The sequence below is a fragment of the Strix aluco genome, chromosome 16 (genome assembly GCF_031877795.1).
Source record: "Strix aluco isolate bStrAlu1 chromosome 16, bStrAlu1.hap1, whole genome shotgun sequence".
Classification (NCBI taxonomy): domain Eukaryota; kingdom Metazoa; phylum Chordata; class Aves; order Strigiformes; family Strigidae; genus Strix; species Strix aluco.
Window position 1 is genome coordinate 15,569,921 of NC_133946.1, and position 18,247 is coordinate 15,588,167.

Below are 18,247 nucleotides of genomic sequence, written 5' to 3' on the forward strand. Positions count from 1 at the left end.
GTCATACTCAGTATAGAAACTGGGGGGCAGATTGCTGCTCGGGCGTTGGTCAGCGGGTGGTGAGCAATTGCATTGGGTCCATGATGATTTACAGTCGCTAGCGGTACAGAATGGTATCGGAGTGCACCATCATTTCCTATTCTCTAGCAAGGAGAACAGGCATTTCCTGTCCACACAGAAGGTTAAACTGTCCTAAACAGTGACACAAATACTTCTGTCAGACACAATCCTGACCTCCTCAGAAACCCCAAGTTCTCAGAAGATAGACATATGAACCCTTCTTGACACTTCTACCCCAGTTAATTACCATCAGCCACCACAAAAAAAACCAAACACCACCACAACACAACCACAAAACCCTTATAATATGGCTAATATACGTTGAAAGAAATAAACAGAGTAAAGCAACAGCAGGAACACAGTATTATTAGAAGCTCTAACAAATTGAAATTGCAATACTTTAGCAGCAGCTCTACAGATGTGAAAGTATTGTATCAAACTTCAAGGTTTTCATTTTTTTGTTGTTCATTCTGTATGATGTACATGCCTAAACGTTTTGCCTTCAGCACTCCTCTTACTGGGAGATTTTCAAAGGTGTAACTGGGAACTGCATACCTGGTTCCCATTGGATTTTTGTCTTTGTACTTTAATACATTATGCTGAGGACTTTTGGAGAACATAAAGACGTACACTGCCCACCTGTACTGAACACCTTCTGCAAAGTATTAACATACAATTCCCACTGCAGCTGGCAGAACTTGAAAAGTCCAAAGTATTCAAAAGAACAAACTCCTAGGCAGATGCATCCCAAATGCATCTGAATTTGTGCACGTGTTAAAGGAAGCATTTGACTATAAAGAATGTCTAGTAATAACAGAGAAGAAGAATAAAAAAAGAGGAATTATAATTCAAATGCACAGCAAACAGATTTACATATCAAACTTTGTACCTTGCGGATTGTGGGAAATTTTCCTTCATACCGATAAAACCATCCAAAAGCTACAAAAGGTAAAGGAAAAGCTGGTTTTTGAAGAAAAGTCAAGGACTGGTTCAGATTCAGATTAATCCATGCTAATACACGTAACTGATTAAAATTTATTTGAAGACGCCACACAAAAGGTTCATAATTACATGACAAGTTCTTAGATGACTTCTTGATCAATTGTGCTAGTACATTTAGTCATAAGTTACCCTTATTTTACCAGTACACATTTTATGTTAAACAAAGCAAATGCAACAGGTAACCGTCATACAGAAACATACATCCATATGCATTGCTAAGATTGCTATGGTCATGGTCCTACTTTACACTAGTTTTAACAAGCCTTCTTAAAATGAAACAGGCTTTCAAACTCATTCAGGCTTGTGGCAGAACACCGTGGCATTTGAGGAGACAAGAAAAGCTCCATTTCCTAGTATAAAATATTTCAAGCCAAGTGTATAAATATTTAAAACAACATTGCTAAGCAAAAACATACAAAAGAATCCATTACCATAATTTTATGTAAGAAACACTGATAACACACACAGCTCTCAATATAATCCATCTTTCAGTAGGGTTGATAGATTGTGTATTTGTATCAAGATATTTAGAAAGCAATGACAGCAACAGTGTCATAACCTTTCACCATTTACTAGAAGACCACACATATTGCCCTAGCAAAACCAAATGATCAGCTTGGTGTTACGACTGACTGTCAGGAGGAAGTGAAACACAGGAAGAATCTGAATCAGGATAGGAAGTTAAGGCTGAGCAGCAAACCTGTTTGTCCTGCTTCATGATCACTTCATCCATGTCATCTGTTTCAAGTTGGTCATGTGCAACTCCCTTTAAATCTACTAGAGAAACAAAGGAGGAAAGGAGTGAGGAGATAGAAATGACAGTCTAACTGGAGGTTCCCATGAAATGAAAAAGAGATCAGCAATGTGTGACTAGAAGTTTCCATGAAACAAAAAGAAGTTAGCAATGGGACATTTTTTCACATAATTGAAAAAGAATGAGGTCCTGCTTAAATCAAATCAATTTCCAACTTCCTCCAACTCTGAAGAGCAGTTCAGATCTGCACATGGCCAATTAGTCTGTTCTGCTATGAAGAGAAGCCTGCAGAGGTAGGTGGCTTTTCCTGTAATTAAACCATCAGCAGTTCTGGGATATCTGGCTTCAAAAAGAAATACCAGCCTTCTACTGCACTATCACTGGGGTAGATGCTATACAGAGAAAACACTGTCCTGAAGAATCAGAAAGCTAAATGAATAAAAGATGGTTGCAAAAGAAACATTTCCCCATCTCAGTTTGTCATCCATGAAAAGTTAAGTGACTTCCCCAAAGTCACCAGAAAAATTACATAATCAGGTTAAGAACCAACCCAGGTCTTCCTTAAGTTATGCAACAAGCACTTTCCACTTCTGCCTTTGCCTAATACCGTTTTAGTACACTCTCCACATACTATCTGTAGCTTCCAATTTAGCTTCTTAACTGCCAATTAAGCTCCAAGTGCCTTAAATTCCTTTGGACAACTAAGTCAGACTTACACTTCAGGGCAATTCTTCATGGAAAAGTTGCAGTGTACAAACAGTACCTCCTCATCTCTCGACTAATTCTGAAGCAGCCTGCCCAGTGATATGAAATCAATTTTCAGTCTGTGCAGACTACAGCCTGTTTGTGAAAGATTTGCTGCAATGGATGAAAAGAGGAAAGAGACAGGAAAAAGTAGGGCAGGGGAGGAAAAAAAGAGACAGATTCAGTAAGGAAAATGATAGCAAGAGGGGAACAGAAAAAACAAAACTAAGGAATAGGTGTTTCAAAATCTACAGGTAATCTACATTTGAAAAAGCAGGATTTATTTTCCACTCTGACAAATGGTCTATTCAAGATATTAGCAGATCTGCTACTACACATAGCAACTCATGGACAGATGCCTGAATTTTGCAAATCCTTAGAAACGTGCCTAGCTTTCTCACGATTAGGTCACTAGGAACTGCTACAGTAGTTCTGACTGTATGTGTTTAATTAGTACATGCTTACATGCTTTGCTCCCCAAGTGCTCAGCACGCAAGATTATTTTTGCACCAGTTGTAAACATCATTATACCATCACCATTTCATTTTTAAGACAGTTGTCAAAAGAGCATGAGCTGAAGAAAGTGATATGCAGAAAAATGAAGTGGTAAATACTTTAGCCTGAGAAGGAATAAAGTAGATGTGAAAGGCATGCTGGCAAGAAAGGGATCTGTCAAAAGATCCAGTAAAAACACTTAAAAAAAAAGTCACTGATTCTTAAGAATCTTTGATTTTTCTCTTTTTTGTTTAGTGTCTCGCTGTTGTTTTACAACAATTATTTCTGTTGCATTTTTTGATGACATTCAATATATTAAGTTGTTTACTCCTCCTCATGGAAGAGAAGCAAGGGAGCTTCAAGACATTCCTGCAGCCCCCAAAGACTGTCAAAGTAAGAGTGGACCTAGGTCCTGCTGAAGAGATGAGGGAAAAGATCTTTAGATTTTTCTCAAAACTAAGCATTGAATTCATTTCCTCCAAGCCAAAAGCAGTGATTCCATATCTATCTTTTTTTAGTTAGAGAGAAGCAGATAAAAATACTCAAACCCATAATCTCCACCCTTCATAATACACTGATTTAGAGAAGAAAAAAAGGTAACATATAGGAATAGTACAAAGTACATTCATTAACTCCAAATGAGACTCCAAATCTAGTACTAGTTTTCTACATTCAAACACTCCACCTCCCAAGACCTCTTCTCAAATATAAAAATGTTATTTGCTGATATGATTAATGCAGAAAGCTCAAAGCTAATTCGAAATGAAAGAACAAAAACAAACACTTATCTCCCCTTCTTCATACCTTCATTTTGAAAAGTAACAAAACCCAGTAACAAAATGCCCATAAAACCTAAAATATTACTTATTATTGTAAATAATATTTTTTTCACTGAGATGAAAGCACTCATATGTATATAACTTAGTATTTGAGTATCAGTCCACATGGACATAAAACATAATCACGTATCATATAAAAAATGCAGCACTACTTCCATTTGGGCACACAGTGGAAATCAGCACTAAACTACTGATCAAGAACTGCTCTGTGAAAAGTTAAAATACTAGAACACAAACAACATGGAAAGCAATGCACCAAAACCCCAAGCTAAAGAGGTTGATACTTCAGACAAATTCTTAGTGAGCTTTATTTTAATTCTCGTCCCTGCTGGTCCTGCTTGTAAAAACCATGGCTGTTTGAGTGGCTGTAGATTTTGTGAGCTAGGTACCTGTTAAATAAGAGCTATTAAATTAATCTATCATATGCTTCCAGCCTTCTGAAAATAACGAAGTCATAACTAGATTGGCTTGGACACAAACTAGTGACGTATGCCATACAGCTCAGTGATGCGTCTGAAACAAATACTTTCCCTAGGAAGCAGATTAGCATCAATTACTTACTTTTGTGTTTGGAACGAGGGGCAGAATGCACTTCTGCAGTTACAGTTTTTAGTGATTTGGGAGGTTCTTTAGGACCCCAGTCTTCTTCCCACTCCTTTTTAAATTTCTCTTCTTCTGCTGTTATCCTATAGGGAAAAAATGCAGCTAGCAATTCTGAGTATAAAAACAACAGCATCAATATAAATTCACTACAATTATTTAGTGTTCACCATGTTTGTTTTCTTCGCTTTAACATAAAGCAAAATAGACTGCCCCTTCCCCCAAACCAAGTTCCTTTCAACAATCTAAGTTTCATTTACTAAGCTACTAAGATAACGTGCAAAATACAATGTGACTGACTGAAATATTCTTATTTAATATTGAGACTTCTAAGGCCAGTTATACAAACACCTGCACAGATATTAAGCCCCAAGTGATGCACTATAATACTGACTGTCACCTTAACTAAAGCCAAAAACCATCTCTCACCTAATAATTTTTCATTTTTAGAACGGGGAAGAATCTATTAGAGAAACAGTCAGTTTTAACTAAAATACTAAGTGACAGAACATCTACCACGTGCTTAAATCAGATGTTACAATGGTAAATTATACCTAAAAACTGTATGTCATATATCTATATCTATATATCTCTTATCTCCATTTTGATAACTGCTTCCTAAACACATACTTCTAAGCTACACTAAAAAGTGACTCCTCACAGAAAGAACTAAATACTGTTGAGACACAAACTACATTAAATTCAGCATCCTAGGAAAAAAAGAAAAAAATAATACGAAAAAAATAATTGTCACTTTGGAACAAAGGAGCTCATAAAACAAGTAAATTATCTAGAAGGCACCTAGAAAGGCACCATGATTAAAAAAGGACATTTTGAAGGAAAATTCAGCAAATCTCAAGCAGGTCACAAGAGAACTGCCATATAACCTAAGAGTCTGTACTTTCATATATGGTGCCTTTAAGTGATCCAAGATCTATTCTTGGCTGTAGCCTGTCTTGAACTGGTAAACTAATATGTGGTGCCAAAGTTTACCAGGTCTTAGATATATATTATGCTGTTTCTACTTGTATTACCTTTTGCATCTCTGAAGTAGCTAAGGTAAATTTAAAAAATATCCACGTAGTCAAAGCACTATTAAACCTGCAGCTGAGGTCAGGATTTAAATTTGGAGGCATAGTTAATAGGAGGGAACATTGGACAGAAGGTTTAGATTTGTTGTTTACATTTCAATTAAAAAAAATATGGGGTTACAATGTAACTTGAAGTACACAGAGTTAAGGACCTCTGCCATTTAGGTACATTTGAAATTTTTTCCTAAAATGTATGCAGGATACTAATAAAGGGCACAGTGACTTTATACAAGGAATTCCTGCAGAACGGATTTTAAAAATGGAGCAAAGTGTCATCCTCACAAACTGTTAATACAGGAAAGCATTGTGTTTTAGTGAAACTGCCTGCCTGCAATTGCTTATTAAATCTAACCTTTAGATTAAATCTATGTTCCTATACTACCATCTTCCCTCCTCTACACCAAGGAGATTAACACTGATTTAACAGTTTGGATTGTAACATGGAAAAGCTTAAGTGCCTGAGCAGCACTTGGAAATTATACAGGGAAGTATAAAGACATGCTAGACCTTACAATGAGCATTCCTCAGGGCAGCCTAATCATGATAGTCCTCCCTGAGTGAGCAGAGATGCACTTAGTTCAGAGGCATACTGCAGATAGCGAACATTCATTATAACAGAAAGGCAATCTGGATTTGGAGAACGGAACCATTCTTCACCTGTGATGGTCTGCTTTTATAGCAGCTTTCCATGGCTATTACAGGAATTTCTACAGCAGACCACAATAAAAACCAGGATGTTATCTATTCCCCAGGAATTAGAAAAACAAAACGTGTAAGAATTCATCCACATGCTGCAGTAGAGCTGACAGCAGGACTGTCAGAAGATTTTTCTCTTGTGACAGCTGGGGAATATATTCCTTTTCGCACCTCACAGATTCAGATGGCCCTGCACTTTTTCTATCAGAGAATTCTAGCTAATACAGGTACGTGAAAAGGGACTTAAGTGAATATGAATTAAAAACTGTTTAAGAAGTAGAAGTTGCAAAGCTGAATACTTCAGGGTCAATCTTCACTCTAAAAGGCTGCATCAAAACAGATACTGTGCAATTTCACACTATCTTTCATGCAATTTCCCACTGTCATTTAGAAGGCAAATTAATTACTGTGATAACAACAACATGTTATACTGGTTAATTTTAAAGCTCCAAATGTAAAATAATGTTTAAATTACATTTATAGTACTGACTTTATTATGATAGAATCTTTAAACGTGTCTAGTGCCTAGAATCACAGATTTTTAAAAACCAGAATAGACTGTTTTAATAAAGATCAGATTTCCTGAATAAAATAGGTTATAGAACTTCCTCCTCTTGGTGTAACAGTTTGAATTTAATTAATTCTCTCCTTAGATAAGCAAAAGCCTACTTAAAATTTATGATGACAAAAATTTCTACTCCTTATTTGAGTCTAAATCTACACAGCTTTTGCTTTGGGAACTTTCTGATAGACTGAAAAGGCTATGAAATTCCATGCTGTGTACACTCTTACAGATTGTGAACAAACTACCTGCGTTTTGTTTTTTTTAAAATATAAGCTAAGTGGATACATCATCAAGTCCCTGAGTATAGGCACATTTTCCAATTCCTTCATCATTCTTCTCTGTTTCTTCCCTGATCCATTTCCTTGCAGTATTAATTTATTTTTTCTTCTGTTAGAATTAAATGTAGTGGTTCAGTGAGAACAAACAAATTCTGAGACACAGAACTTCCTTAATCTTAAGTTTCTCTATACATTTATTACATTTTTAAAATAAGCACTCAATTTCAATTTCAAAATGGATTTATTATCACCATAACCCTTATGTTTTCCAGGTGTTGATTTTCAGATCAGTTTCGTATTCTGTAACTGTGGTGTACTTACTCATATGCATTGGACCCTACATTTAGCTAAATGGAAATAGTATCCAACTTTATTAGAAAAGAACATGCAGAATGTTTACAGTCAGATCTAAGAACCCTTCTTCAGGCAGCATATTGCCTATGTAAGGTTTTTACTTACTGCTCTATTTCTCTGCGATATCTCTCTTCCTCCTCTGCAGCCTTCTGGGAAATCTCCAGTTTTCTTCTATAATAAGAGGAATTAGGACACCATGATAAAAATAGTATTTTCTGAGTAAGAACTTGCACAAAGTGTGTCAGCATATAGTTAGTAAAGGATATAGACAGTAAAGACATATGCATTGGGGAAAAATGCTCCTTTTTAAAAGTCGTCTGTAAGATACCAAGGGTTCAATATACTTTTGTAGGAACCCTGAGGACATTTCTGACCATCTGGATAATAAGGGCATATCATCTATTTAACTCTGTAAGTCACTATCTCCTTCTGAGACTGTCCCATGGCGTATTATTGCAAGAGTATAAAATTTGTAACTGTCCTGCTGAAAATAAAGGATGAGGGAATGGCATCAGGAATATAACTAATATCACAGTGAATCATAGGGGTACAGTTGGGGAACAAAACAACCCTTTTACTCAAAACGCATTTGAATGATATCAGTTTTGAAAACCCAGAACCTCAAGAGCAGCATAGGATAAGGATTTAGGAACAGAGACTTTGCAACAGCAAAATTAAGTTTATCTAAGTTGGGAATCTTCTCACAGTTGCTCCTGTCTTCTAGGCCCTTTCCAAATCCAAGCTAAATTTTTCAGACTGTGCTATACAGAGTCCTTACAATCTCTCTTTCTCTTGCTGCTCTTTGATGATTTTGTTAGTCTCCAGTGCAAGTCGCTTCTGATGCATTAACTCCTGGCGTTCTTGCTCACGGAGACGTGCTTCTCTCTGCCTTTCTTCTTCAGTCATGAACAGCTCCTTTCCCTGCAATCAGAACCGCCATCCAGATCAGTTGTGAAAAAGTCTCATGAATGTAGTTGTTCTAGGAAATAATCCAAAAACCAATTACATACTAGCACATCTGCCATTTCCTCACATCACTTTTTCTGAGGAACGCTTTCTGAAAGACCCTGAAAATTCTGATCACTTGCTTCCAAAGAGCTACTCGAGTTTCAGTCTCAAAGTTATGAGCTGCTGAACACCTCAGAAGAGGCATGCAACTACTAAAGTCAGCAACAACAGTGTAGGGGGTCATGCCAGCCATCCTTAGTGTGTCACCCAGAAAAAACTCCACATTATACTTTCTTGAAATCGAACTGAGCAATGCAATGCCAGGGAACAGCACACTGAATGAACCCCAGCGTGGAAGACAACTACACAGTTACCGCGTTTTAATGCTCTTGTGCCTGGCTGCTGTGGCAATGTATCATCACTCAGGGAACCCAAATACAGGGAATGTACACCGCCAAACGGTTCATGTGTATCAGTTGGTTTTGTTCCTGTTTCATTTGCTTTACAGTTAAGACACCAGTACTATTTTCTATTCAGGAAATACATTTCCGTGGTGCTATTTGTCGAACACTTTGATAACTTTGATCTAATTTTCGTTACTGAAATTAAAATCTCACGTTAATTAGGAAGGCAGGATTTTTCATGTGTCTAAGGCTCAAAGTAGACAGCTCAAATAGAAACAGGCAGTGAAGAACACCTCTGCACCATGGTCTTTGCTGACTGAAAAACAGGAGTAGAGAAGCTGTTTCTTTTTGCAATTTCTTCTTTAGCTCAAAGATGTGAGGAAAGGAGAGACATGCAAGGTGAAGTAGGGTGGAGCTGGAGAGTGCCATAGCAACAATTCACCATTTTAAGGATGCAACCACAGTAGTACATGCTGGAGTAGATCCCATCTTTTCTAACAGCTGGTAACATATCTGGGAGTTGAAACTAAGTCCTTAGGATGTTGTGTTCCTGGAGCTTAATCAGCGAGTCTGACGCATTTGTTTAAACAGTGTCTACAATTCCTCTGGACAACTGGATCTTTTGTTACTGTCAGAGTTAATTAAACCACAAATTCCTTAATATAGCTACACAGTATACATGAGCCCTCAGGAAGTAGCTTAAATGATTATTAAATCTTGTTTTCCGCTCTTAATTCAGTTGCAAGGCAATTAGAAAATACCATCTTTGATTGCTCTATGGAACTTGAGTATCCTCTTGTATATAACTATACATTTTACTATAAGAGGATTAAAGCAGTAAAAACATTAAACATTTATAGAAAGTCACACTGAAGTCAGTGGGAAGATTTAATTAATTTCAGCTGGCTTTAGATTAGACCCCAAAGGCGTATAGTTCTGTTGTACAAAACAGTGGAAATGGAAAATTGAACAATTTTCAGTGTGTTGATACAGTAAAGAGATCAGATAAACAGTTACACAAGGAACTCATTTGGAATAAGTCTAAGACATCAGCTATTCAGGATAAAAAAATTAATTGATTCCAATCCAATTTACCTTTCATGTTCCAGCAGAAGCAGCTATCTATGAGAACAGAAGCTCTCAAATGTGAGAAACCATTACAATAAAGTTAATTTCCATTCCTTGTCAAGAGAACAGCTTAACACTGGCCCACAGTCATGAAACTGTTTCATTTGAGAATACTGTAGATAGTTGTCAAGAAAATAAAAGCCACTTAACACTGCCCTGGTTTGACAGAATTTAGTGGTATAGACATTGCAAGGAAACATAGGTTTACTTCTTATCTATTTATTTTTACCATTTCTTTGCCCACACAGTAATTTTCACAAATGTTATGCCTTTATAAATATACTACTTACAGCGCCTGCTACCACAGAGATAGTCAAAGTACGACTACTTTTGAGCACTCTGACAGCCTGCAAATTAAAACAAAACAAAAATCAGTCTGAATTAAGTAATAAAGATCTGTATAAATATGATAAAAGATGCTGCTTGTCAAGGCTGGAATTTCCAGACCTACCTGAACTAAACAGGGTGGTAGGTATTCAGACCTCTAAATTCCCGTGTTCAATACACAACCTCTTTGGTTAAGTAGTCCAGTATCAAAACATACTTTTGCAGCCAGGAAAATCAGAGAGACGCTTAATAAGCTGACAACTATGAATTCAAGGAGTTAGTAAGACTTGATCTTACCTCTTTATGATCCACATTAGAAAAGTCCACTCCATTTACTTCAACAATCTGATCACCGACCTAAAGGAGTTAATCTAAATTTTAGTACAGATGCTAAATCAGTACATATATTAAATGAAAACAGAAAGAAATATACTCTCTAACATTCTTAATACAATAATATAGGTACTGGCAGAGTACAAGGGGAACAGACCAGTAATCAACCATGATTGAACATCATCCTGTATTAGCATTCCCTACTGCTACTGTTTGAGACCAAATACTGAGCTCAATGGACTGTTGATCTGACCCAGGATGGCACTGTCATGTTCTTAAATTTTAAGAAACTCACTTAATTTCAAATGTAACCACAATGTATTTCTTTCCCATGGAAAAAGCCCCACAGTTAGTGACTTTACAGTGATCCAGAATCCTTGAGGTAGTAAATACTGAACAAGATTTCCTTGTGGTACCTACCTTGGAAGGTGGCATACTTACCTCCAATCCCACCTCTGCTGAAAGAGAACCTGGCTTAACATTGCTGATAAAAATGCCTGGTTTTTGTGTTGGACCACTGGAAATACTGGTGCAATATAAAAAAAAAAACCACATTTATAGGGCAATATTTATAGAATAATACTGTGATTTAAGAAAAGATTAAAGAAAAATATTCAAGCTTCTGCATTTTTCCTTAGATGTTGAAACCAACATAGTATACTGACCTACACTGTCTAAGGGACTGGGACACTAATGACATTCAAAAGCAAGCATGTAACACAATGAAGAATACTAATTGCTTGCACATTAGCTCACTAAACAGCAGTATACTGCATGTATAATACAACGTTATTTTTCAGGATTCTTTATTAGAAGCAAGAAGGATGTTTCAGTCAGGGGCCAACATCTAGCCTGGAAACTTTAAGCTGCAGTCTAAGCTGGGCCTAAACACAGCAATGATTTGTGTAGATAATATATCCAGGAGGTGATGTTGAACCACCTCTCCAGGTTTGTAAATAATTTCTTTAAACCTTTAGATCTTCCAAATAATATGAAAGAAAACTTATGCTTCAGAAAATATCTGTGCAGTTCAATCCTAATAACTATATATTCCTAAATATATAAGAAATCCTACAATATTCCTTCTACCTCAAAACCTCCATAACTAGCTGCAAGGACAGGAGCCTGAAAAGCACCTGTTCATATTTCTAAGAATCTTGCAAATTCAACTTTACTTTCAGGAATTGGATCTATCTATCTGTGTGATGGCTTCTCGGTTCTGAAAAGGGCTACAAAGCAGTGTAAGTTCAGGGAGTGAACATAACACTGGACAGTACTGGAACCTGCAACATCACAGAGCAGCATTTAAAAGTATTTTGAAATGTAAAAGCATTTAAAAGATCCAATTCCACAATAACTTGTACTATGTCACTTTCAGCCTGCTCCTATTTTTAAATTTAAAAGATTTTTTTGGTTTTAAGTCAGAACTTGTAACACAGGTATTTATGCTTTGTCTAATAATACATAACGTGTGCCACAGATACCTTCCTGTTCCAGTTTGCCTTCCTGATCCAGCATGGATTTTCATTTTCCTGATATCATACCAATGAAGGACAGAAAAGGACTGCTTTGGATGTCTTACTTACCAAACCAGTAACATTAAATAAGAAACATGTACCCACCTGCATCCCATGCCCTTTGTACCAATCAAGCTAATGAAGACTTTCTTCTCTTTATTGTCTCTCCCTCCAGAAGAAGCAAGACCAGCAACACTGCCCTTTCCTTCCTGTGGGGGGATTAAAAAATGCTGCAGATATTACTGTGTTGAACTCATATGCAGACAACTATAAAAATTCATGAAGCCAGGATCAAGCCCTGCAAACATCAAGATAAGATGTCCTACTGGAGATGAATGTGAAGTACAGTCATTTCAGTGGAGCTCCATGGCTGAGGTGAAAGACTGAACTATTTGAAGAAAATTGTTTAAATAGTCAAACTTGTCTTCGGAAAAGGATGAAGGAAAATTAGAGGAAAGCGATACGGCAAAATAATCATTTAGAAGTTCCCTAACAAAAGGACTGGAAAAATACACGATAGTGCTCACTATTTAACTAAGTCTTTCTTCCTGAAAGCAAAAGAGAAGTAATTGTGGTATCTCTTTTCACTTGCATTCATACCTGTCATTCCTCCACTAATATAGTTAAGATAGGCCAAATAATCAGTTCAAGATTTATACAGTAGAACTATAGCCTGGTAAGTTAATAAACTCAAGTAAAATAAAGCACCAATTAATGAGTAAAAGGTATTTCATTTATATCCTGCCCTTTCCGTACTAAATGATTCTATAATCTTTTCATATCACAGAAGATGTTTCTTCCAGAACCCTTGAACAAAATATTGCATCATAGAAATACATACAATAACTTCTGTGATAAGGTCAGAGGAAAAATTGTTTCAAAACCATTATAGATTTCCCAGAAGACATCTTAATAAAATATTGATCTCTTACCCCAGAGTCTGACACAAACTGGTCCACGTATTGCCATTTAAGAGGTTCATCTGCTGAACTGGAAGGAAAAAGTAATTTAAAATAACAAGGACAAAATAAATGTAAATGTATTCAAGAAGCTACTTTGGAACACAGCCTCCTATTTTGCATCCACATGTTCCTTTGGATACCATTCACAACAACTGGTTTGTTTTCCAGCAATTTAAATGGAGCATCAATCAAGCACACAATTATTTAGGCTAGTAAAGCTGGTAAAACATAAAATTGAGAAAACCTCCTCAAGTGAAACAATTTTGGGAAACTCTAAGACTGTGAAAATAGCCATAGCAACTTGAAGAGCTTATATAAATATCTATGCAGCAAGACACCTCCCATCATTAACATTTCTCAAACATTCCACTTAAAGTTTCAACTTTTCAACAAAAATTGGAAGAGGACAATACTTTGTATTTTTTTCTAAGCTCTGAAGCAATCCTCAAATGTTACGTACATAGAGAAGCAGTGGAGCTCTCTGTTAAGCTAGATGCATTGGTAATGAAATTTCCAGGTAATATCCACAAATAATGAGGAAATAGAAATTGGTTCATTTAAGTAGGCAACTGGCATAAAAAGTCAGATTCATCAAACAAGTCATCTGCCTGTTTATCACAAAGGATGTAACATTTTAACCACCTACAAAGATGCCTATTCACACCTTTTCAAATATACAGATAAACACAGGTTCTTTGTGTATTGAAGAGGCTATGTAAAAATAAATAATCTACATTGTTTTTAAATTAAATACCATTACCTTTTGACAGGTATCATGCCAACATCTGAAAAAGAAAAATACTCCATTAAGTAACACTTTCTACAGATCACCGGCAATCTATTAACACCATTCTTTAGTGATACAGATGATTTGTTACGTTACTTACGTCTTACTTTTATGGACACTATTTTCTTTGTACGAATGAGGTTTATGACTTCTTCATGTGTGCATGATGAAATGGAATATCCATTTATACGAACTATCTCATCTCCAACCTCAAAATGAAAGGGAGAAGAAACAATAAATTGTGAATTAACATTTAAAGGTTTTTAATCAATGATGCAATCTGGCAATCATTTTGATGCAAAGGTTTGAAAATGTTCAGTCCTGAATACTTTTTGAATTTCAGGTAATATCCAGATCAGATTTATCTGTATTTGTCTGAACTTAGTATTTAACAACAAAAGGGGAGATTAATGACCAAACAATTTTATAAATAATATCTAGCGTCTACACATCAGACTTGTACCCCACAGCTTACCTTGTATTTAAGTACCCATATTTCAATTTAAATAATTTTGGAGTGATTTTCTTCTTTTATACTTCAGCAGTTTAAGTTTGCTTTTACCATATGTTCTCTGAGATACCTTCTTAACTGTTGTGACCAATATGAAACTAAACTTGGTCTTACTAACTTGCTTGATTCTGGATTCAGCATTATTGATCAAGGCATTATATACCTCCATTTCAGGTGTAACTTCAGATTAACTATAATCACATACTAGCACAAGGAATGCTTATTCTGAGGTGCAGTAGCTTAAGTCTTCTTGGATCATCTACATTAGATACAAAATTGCATGCTACTCCTGTGTGACAGATTTTCAAGTGTTTCACAGCAGCAACTCATCATATACTATGGTTGAGAAGATGGTACCACCACCCTACTGTGGCTCCTAGGCCATGGTATTCCCCCTGTTGTGTGACATGAAAAGAAGTGAAAACTTGAGACAGAAACATAGGAGGAAACTCCCACCAGACAGAAGGCAAGTCGATCACTTATTCCCGAGCTTACTCAGGTTTCTGTGTGTACACAATATATATATTTGGGCTCCATGGGGGACAGGGAGCATAGTCAGCTACAGAGCAGACCAAGAACATGCACTCTGAAGAGCAGAGACAAAACTAGTGTTATCCTCGAGGCAAATTTCGATGAAGATAACTTGAAAGGCACAGTAATTTGCACCACCATCTGCCTTTTTTCATATGTAATAAGTATTATCAAATCTTCCTACTGTAATCTGTTCAGTTGGTAAAAAAAAAAAAAAAAACACCAACAAAAAAAATCAACCAAAAAGCAAAACAAGAAACCACCCACTTATCTTCTTCACTTCTTTCACAAACCTTTCTACTTCTTCTGGGAAGTGCCATATGCTCTGCAATAGTACACAAAACATTAACATGTGCACTGTACCAGCATAGCACATCTAGTGCAGTTTCCTCCCCACTGAACTTAAAGATTTTTATCTGACACAACGTACCATCAGAAGACTATGAAAGCAAAGGAAATGCAATATGTGACTGTCCTGCAGAACACTCCTCTGGTCCCCAGCCCCTAACCAGCGGGACGGCTGCTCCGCCTGCTGGACATCCAAACATCTCACCCGGGGCAGTCGCCGTGTGCAATCTGCAGCACTCCTAAGAGCTTGATTGAGTGTTTTCATTTAAGCCAGTCAGATTTTTAATATGATCTTTTATAAGTGTGGAAATAGGTCAGTACTGAAGACTTTTGAACATACAACTTCTGGTAAAAATGCAGAATCAGACAATGAAAAGCACTTGGCCCTGCGGTTTAGCATTTCACCCCTGATAGGTCTCACTAAGAAAGAAAGAAGTCACTTCACCCACTTGTTCCAAATGTTCAAAACCACATCCATCTACCCACCCATTCATCCAGGCCACAGGCCTGGCAGCTGTGCCACTGCAGTCCTCTTTCCCCTGCAAATACACCACTAAATTCTAACCTAGTTCCCCACCCCAAAACCAAGAATTTAGTCTAGAGCTGTTCCACTGCCCTCAACACTTCAGGAAATCCATTGTAAATAATGCACTTTTAGGACTGGGATTAACTGGCAATGCAACTGTACTGCCAAGAAGCAAAATGGCTCAGAGGTAAGTCAGACTTGTGGCACTGTGTATAAAGACTTAACATCCTCTACAAACCATAAAGACTCTCAGCCTATTTAGGATTCTGCTGGTTGTTCTAGGAAATGGTAGAAAAGCGAGTGACCTCCGCTTTTTGAAAGAAGGTTGACTACCTCAATAAAATGCTCAAAAAGCTTCCTCCATTCCAGTCTCTGGATTACTCACTTGCAAAAATACCATAAATTTGTGTCTAACTATTTAACCTCAGGTATGCAACACCGGCCTCACTTGATCTACCTAGACTTTTCTGTTGACCTTACGTACTTGTTGTTGGCAGGGCTTTCTGTTTGGTTTTAGTTTAGTTCGAGATCCCTTCTTTACTCACATCTTCCACATCACGTGGGCTATAACAGACAATGGCTATATGTAACAGACCATGAGTTTGCACAAACCCAGCTTTTTAAAAGGGTAACCTAACCTACTGTTATTAACTGCAATGCCCTAGCACACAAAAGCTCCCCAGTTTTAGGACTGCAAATGGCAGTGCCATTTGTGAGTCTCCATGTAGCTTCTGTATCAGCAAAACAAGTTGCTCTGAAGATGTCATCATTCACTAAGCAACTCATACCTGTTAGTATTATATATCTCCCTAGAAGGCACACACAAAATTACAAATGTAGCCAAGAGTTTATTTCATTTTTTCCTCCCTATGGGAATGAGCTTTTCCCATATAGATATTTTTAATACTCCTCTTTGCTGAGCTTCAGAAACAAAATGAAAAGACAGTCTAGTACTCTTCGCTCATCCTAATGACATTTGTGTTACTGACTGACAATGCATTACTGATGGTGCTTTAGAAATACCCCAGTCTCGGCTGAACTAAAGGAGACATAGGCATGTAACAAACTGCTTCTCTGAAGGACACTTGAACAGCTTTTCCTGAAAAATGTGTCCATATACTGAAGTAATTAATAGTTGTTTTCATATATTTTGTTACTTTTGTACTGGTATCACTGTACACCAACCTTCTGAATCAGAAGCAGTAGAGATAAAAGTCTGCAGGATTGAGCACATTAGAACAGTAATATTATATTATTATATATCACTGTTTCCCCTTTCTCTATCAAACAGGGAGATGACAGACTTTCAAAAGAAAAGCTGCAAACCTAACTTTTCTGAATTAAAATGCCTATTATTTGTAACTTTTAACATGAGAAATATAATATTTAGTGCTTTGAGGAAATGAAAGGGTTTTTACATAAAATCATCACTGTTTCAAATTTCTCATTTTGTATACTTCTTCCACTTTCATCATTCATACCAATCTCCATCTCTTTGTATTCAGCAGAATCCCCACAGACATAAGTATCAGAAAGCAGAGGAGGGGGGGAAAAAAAAGTACATTTCTTCATGAAAGCACAAAACATTTGCCTTTTAGAGAAACTGTAGTCAGAAAAGGGTCAAAACTACAAATGCTTTAGTGAGCCTTCATGATTATTCAGGCACTTTAATGTAACTTGGAAACTACTTGAAGGAGAAATCAAGCAAAATGAATTGGAATTTTTTAAAAAGCAGCAGGATGTAAAACTGATGTTATAATAGAAGATCATTATACCTTTCTCAGACAGCATTTTTGGGATAGAAAATGTGTAGAGATTTAGTTAAATAAAGCAGGTGGGTGAAATTTCAGAAGCAGTTGGCTTTACTGTGAGACAGCGATTTATAACAATGGACTGCCTGTCAGCTCTTGTTATCCAGTGGGGTTCAGAAAGTGCCTAGTGCCACCTATTATGAAGGCACTTTAGGCTGAGCTTTTAACACCACATACCAAAAAACAAAGTCAGACAGTTACAAGAGCTGCAAAGATCCATCTGCTCATATTAATACTTATAATCTAAGCCTAACAAACTCATAGTCAGTCTCAAGCATATTTTCCACTTACTGTCCCTACTTTGTCTGCCAAACTCTAACCACGTTCCGAGTGGCAGTACAATTTGTACAACCCAGCCCAAAGATCCTTCACAATCCCATTCACTGTCACCAACACGTAGTACGATGGCCTCAGTCACAGAAAGCCTGTAGAACCTTTTTGTGTACTGAGAAAAAAAAATGAAAATTGACATCCTTACAGCAGCACAACAACCAAGCAGAACTCCTTATCCGTCAATTGTGTCAAAACATTAGTCCAAAACAAGCAGAGAAGCAGAGCTGCAACACAGCATTACGATGAATGCACTAGCACGACAGTTTAAGACAGCGGCTATTAAGCCTGTTCTTGCTCAGCATC

The 18,247-nt window shown here is 36.9% G+C and overlaps 1 protein-coding gene across 3 annotated transcripts in view; it reads right to left on the reverse strand.

The window, feature by feature from the left end:
• The window catches only part of USH1C (USH1 protein network component harmonin), a 47,384-nt gene that overhangs the window by 21,664 nt on the left and 7,473 nt on the right, over positions 1-18,247 (reverse strand). For 2 of the 3 annotated variants that reach the window (XM_074842238.1, XM_074842237.1), the window contains exons 5-15: positions 13,985-14,093; positions 13,858-13,882; positions 13,068-13,125; positions 12,241-12,344; positions 11,060-11,144; positions 10,583-10,642; positions 10,249-10,305; positions 8,257-8,399; positions 7,584-7,649; positions 4,456-4,580; positions 1,763-1,839 (exon numbers count right to left, since the gene is read on the reverse strand). In XM_074842238.1, the coding sequence (XP_074698339.1) occupies positions 1,763-1,839; positions 4,456-4,580; positions 7,584-7,649; positions 8,257-8,399; positions 10,249-10,305; positions 10,583-10,642; positions 11,060-11,144; positions 12,241-12,344; positions 13,068-13,125; positions 13,858-13,882; positions 13,985-14,093 (909 nt within the window). Of the gene's footprint in view, positions 1-949; positions 1,000-1,762; positions 1,840-4,455; positions 4,581-7,583; positions 7,650-8,256; positions 8,400-10,248; positions 10,306-10,582; positions 10,643-11,059; positions 11,145-12,240; positions 12,345-13,067; positions 13,126-13,857; positions 13,883-13,984; positions 14,094-18,247 lie in introns of all 3 variants that reach the window. The other variant, XM_074842239.1, reaches the window with a different exon arrangement.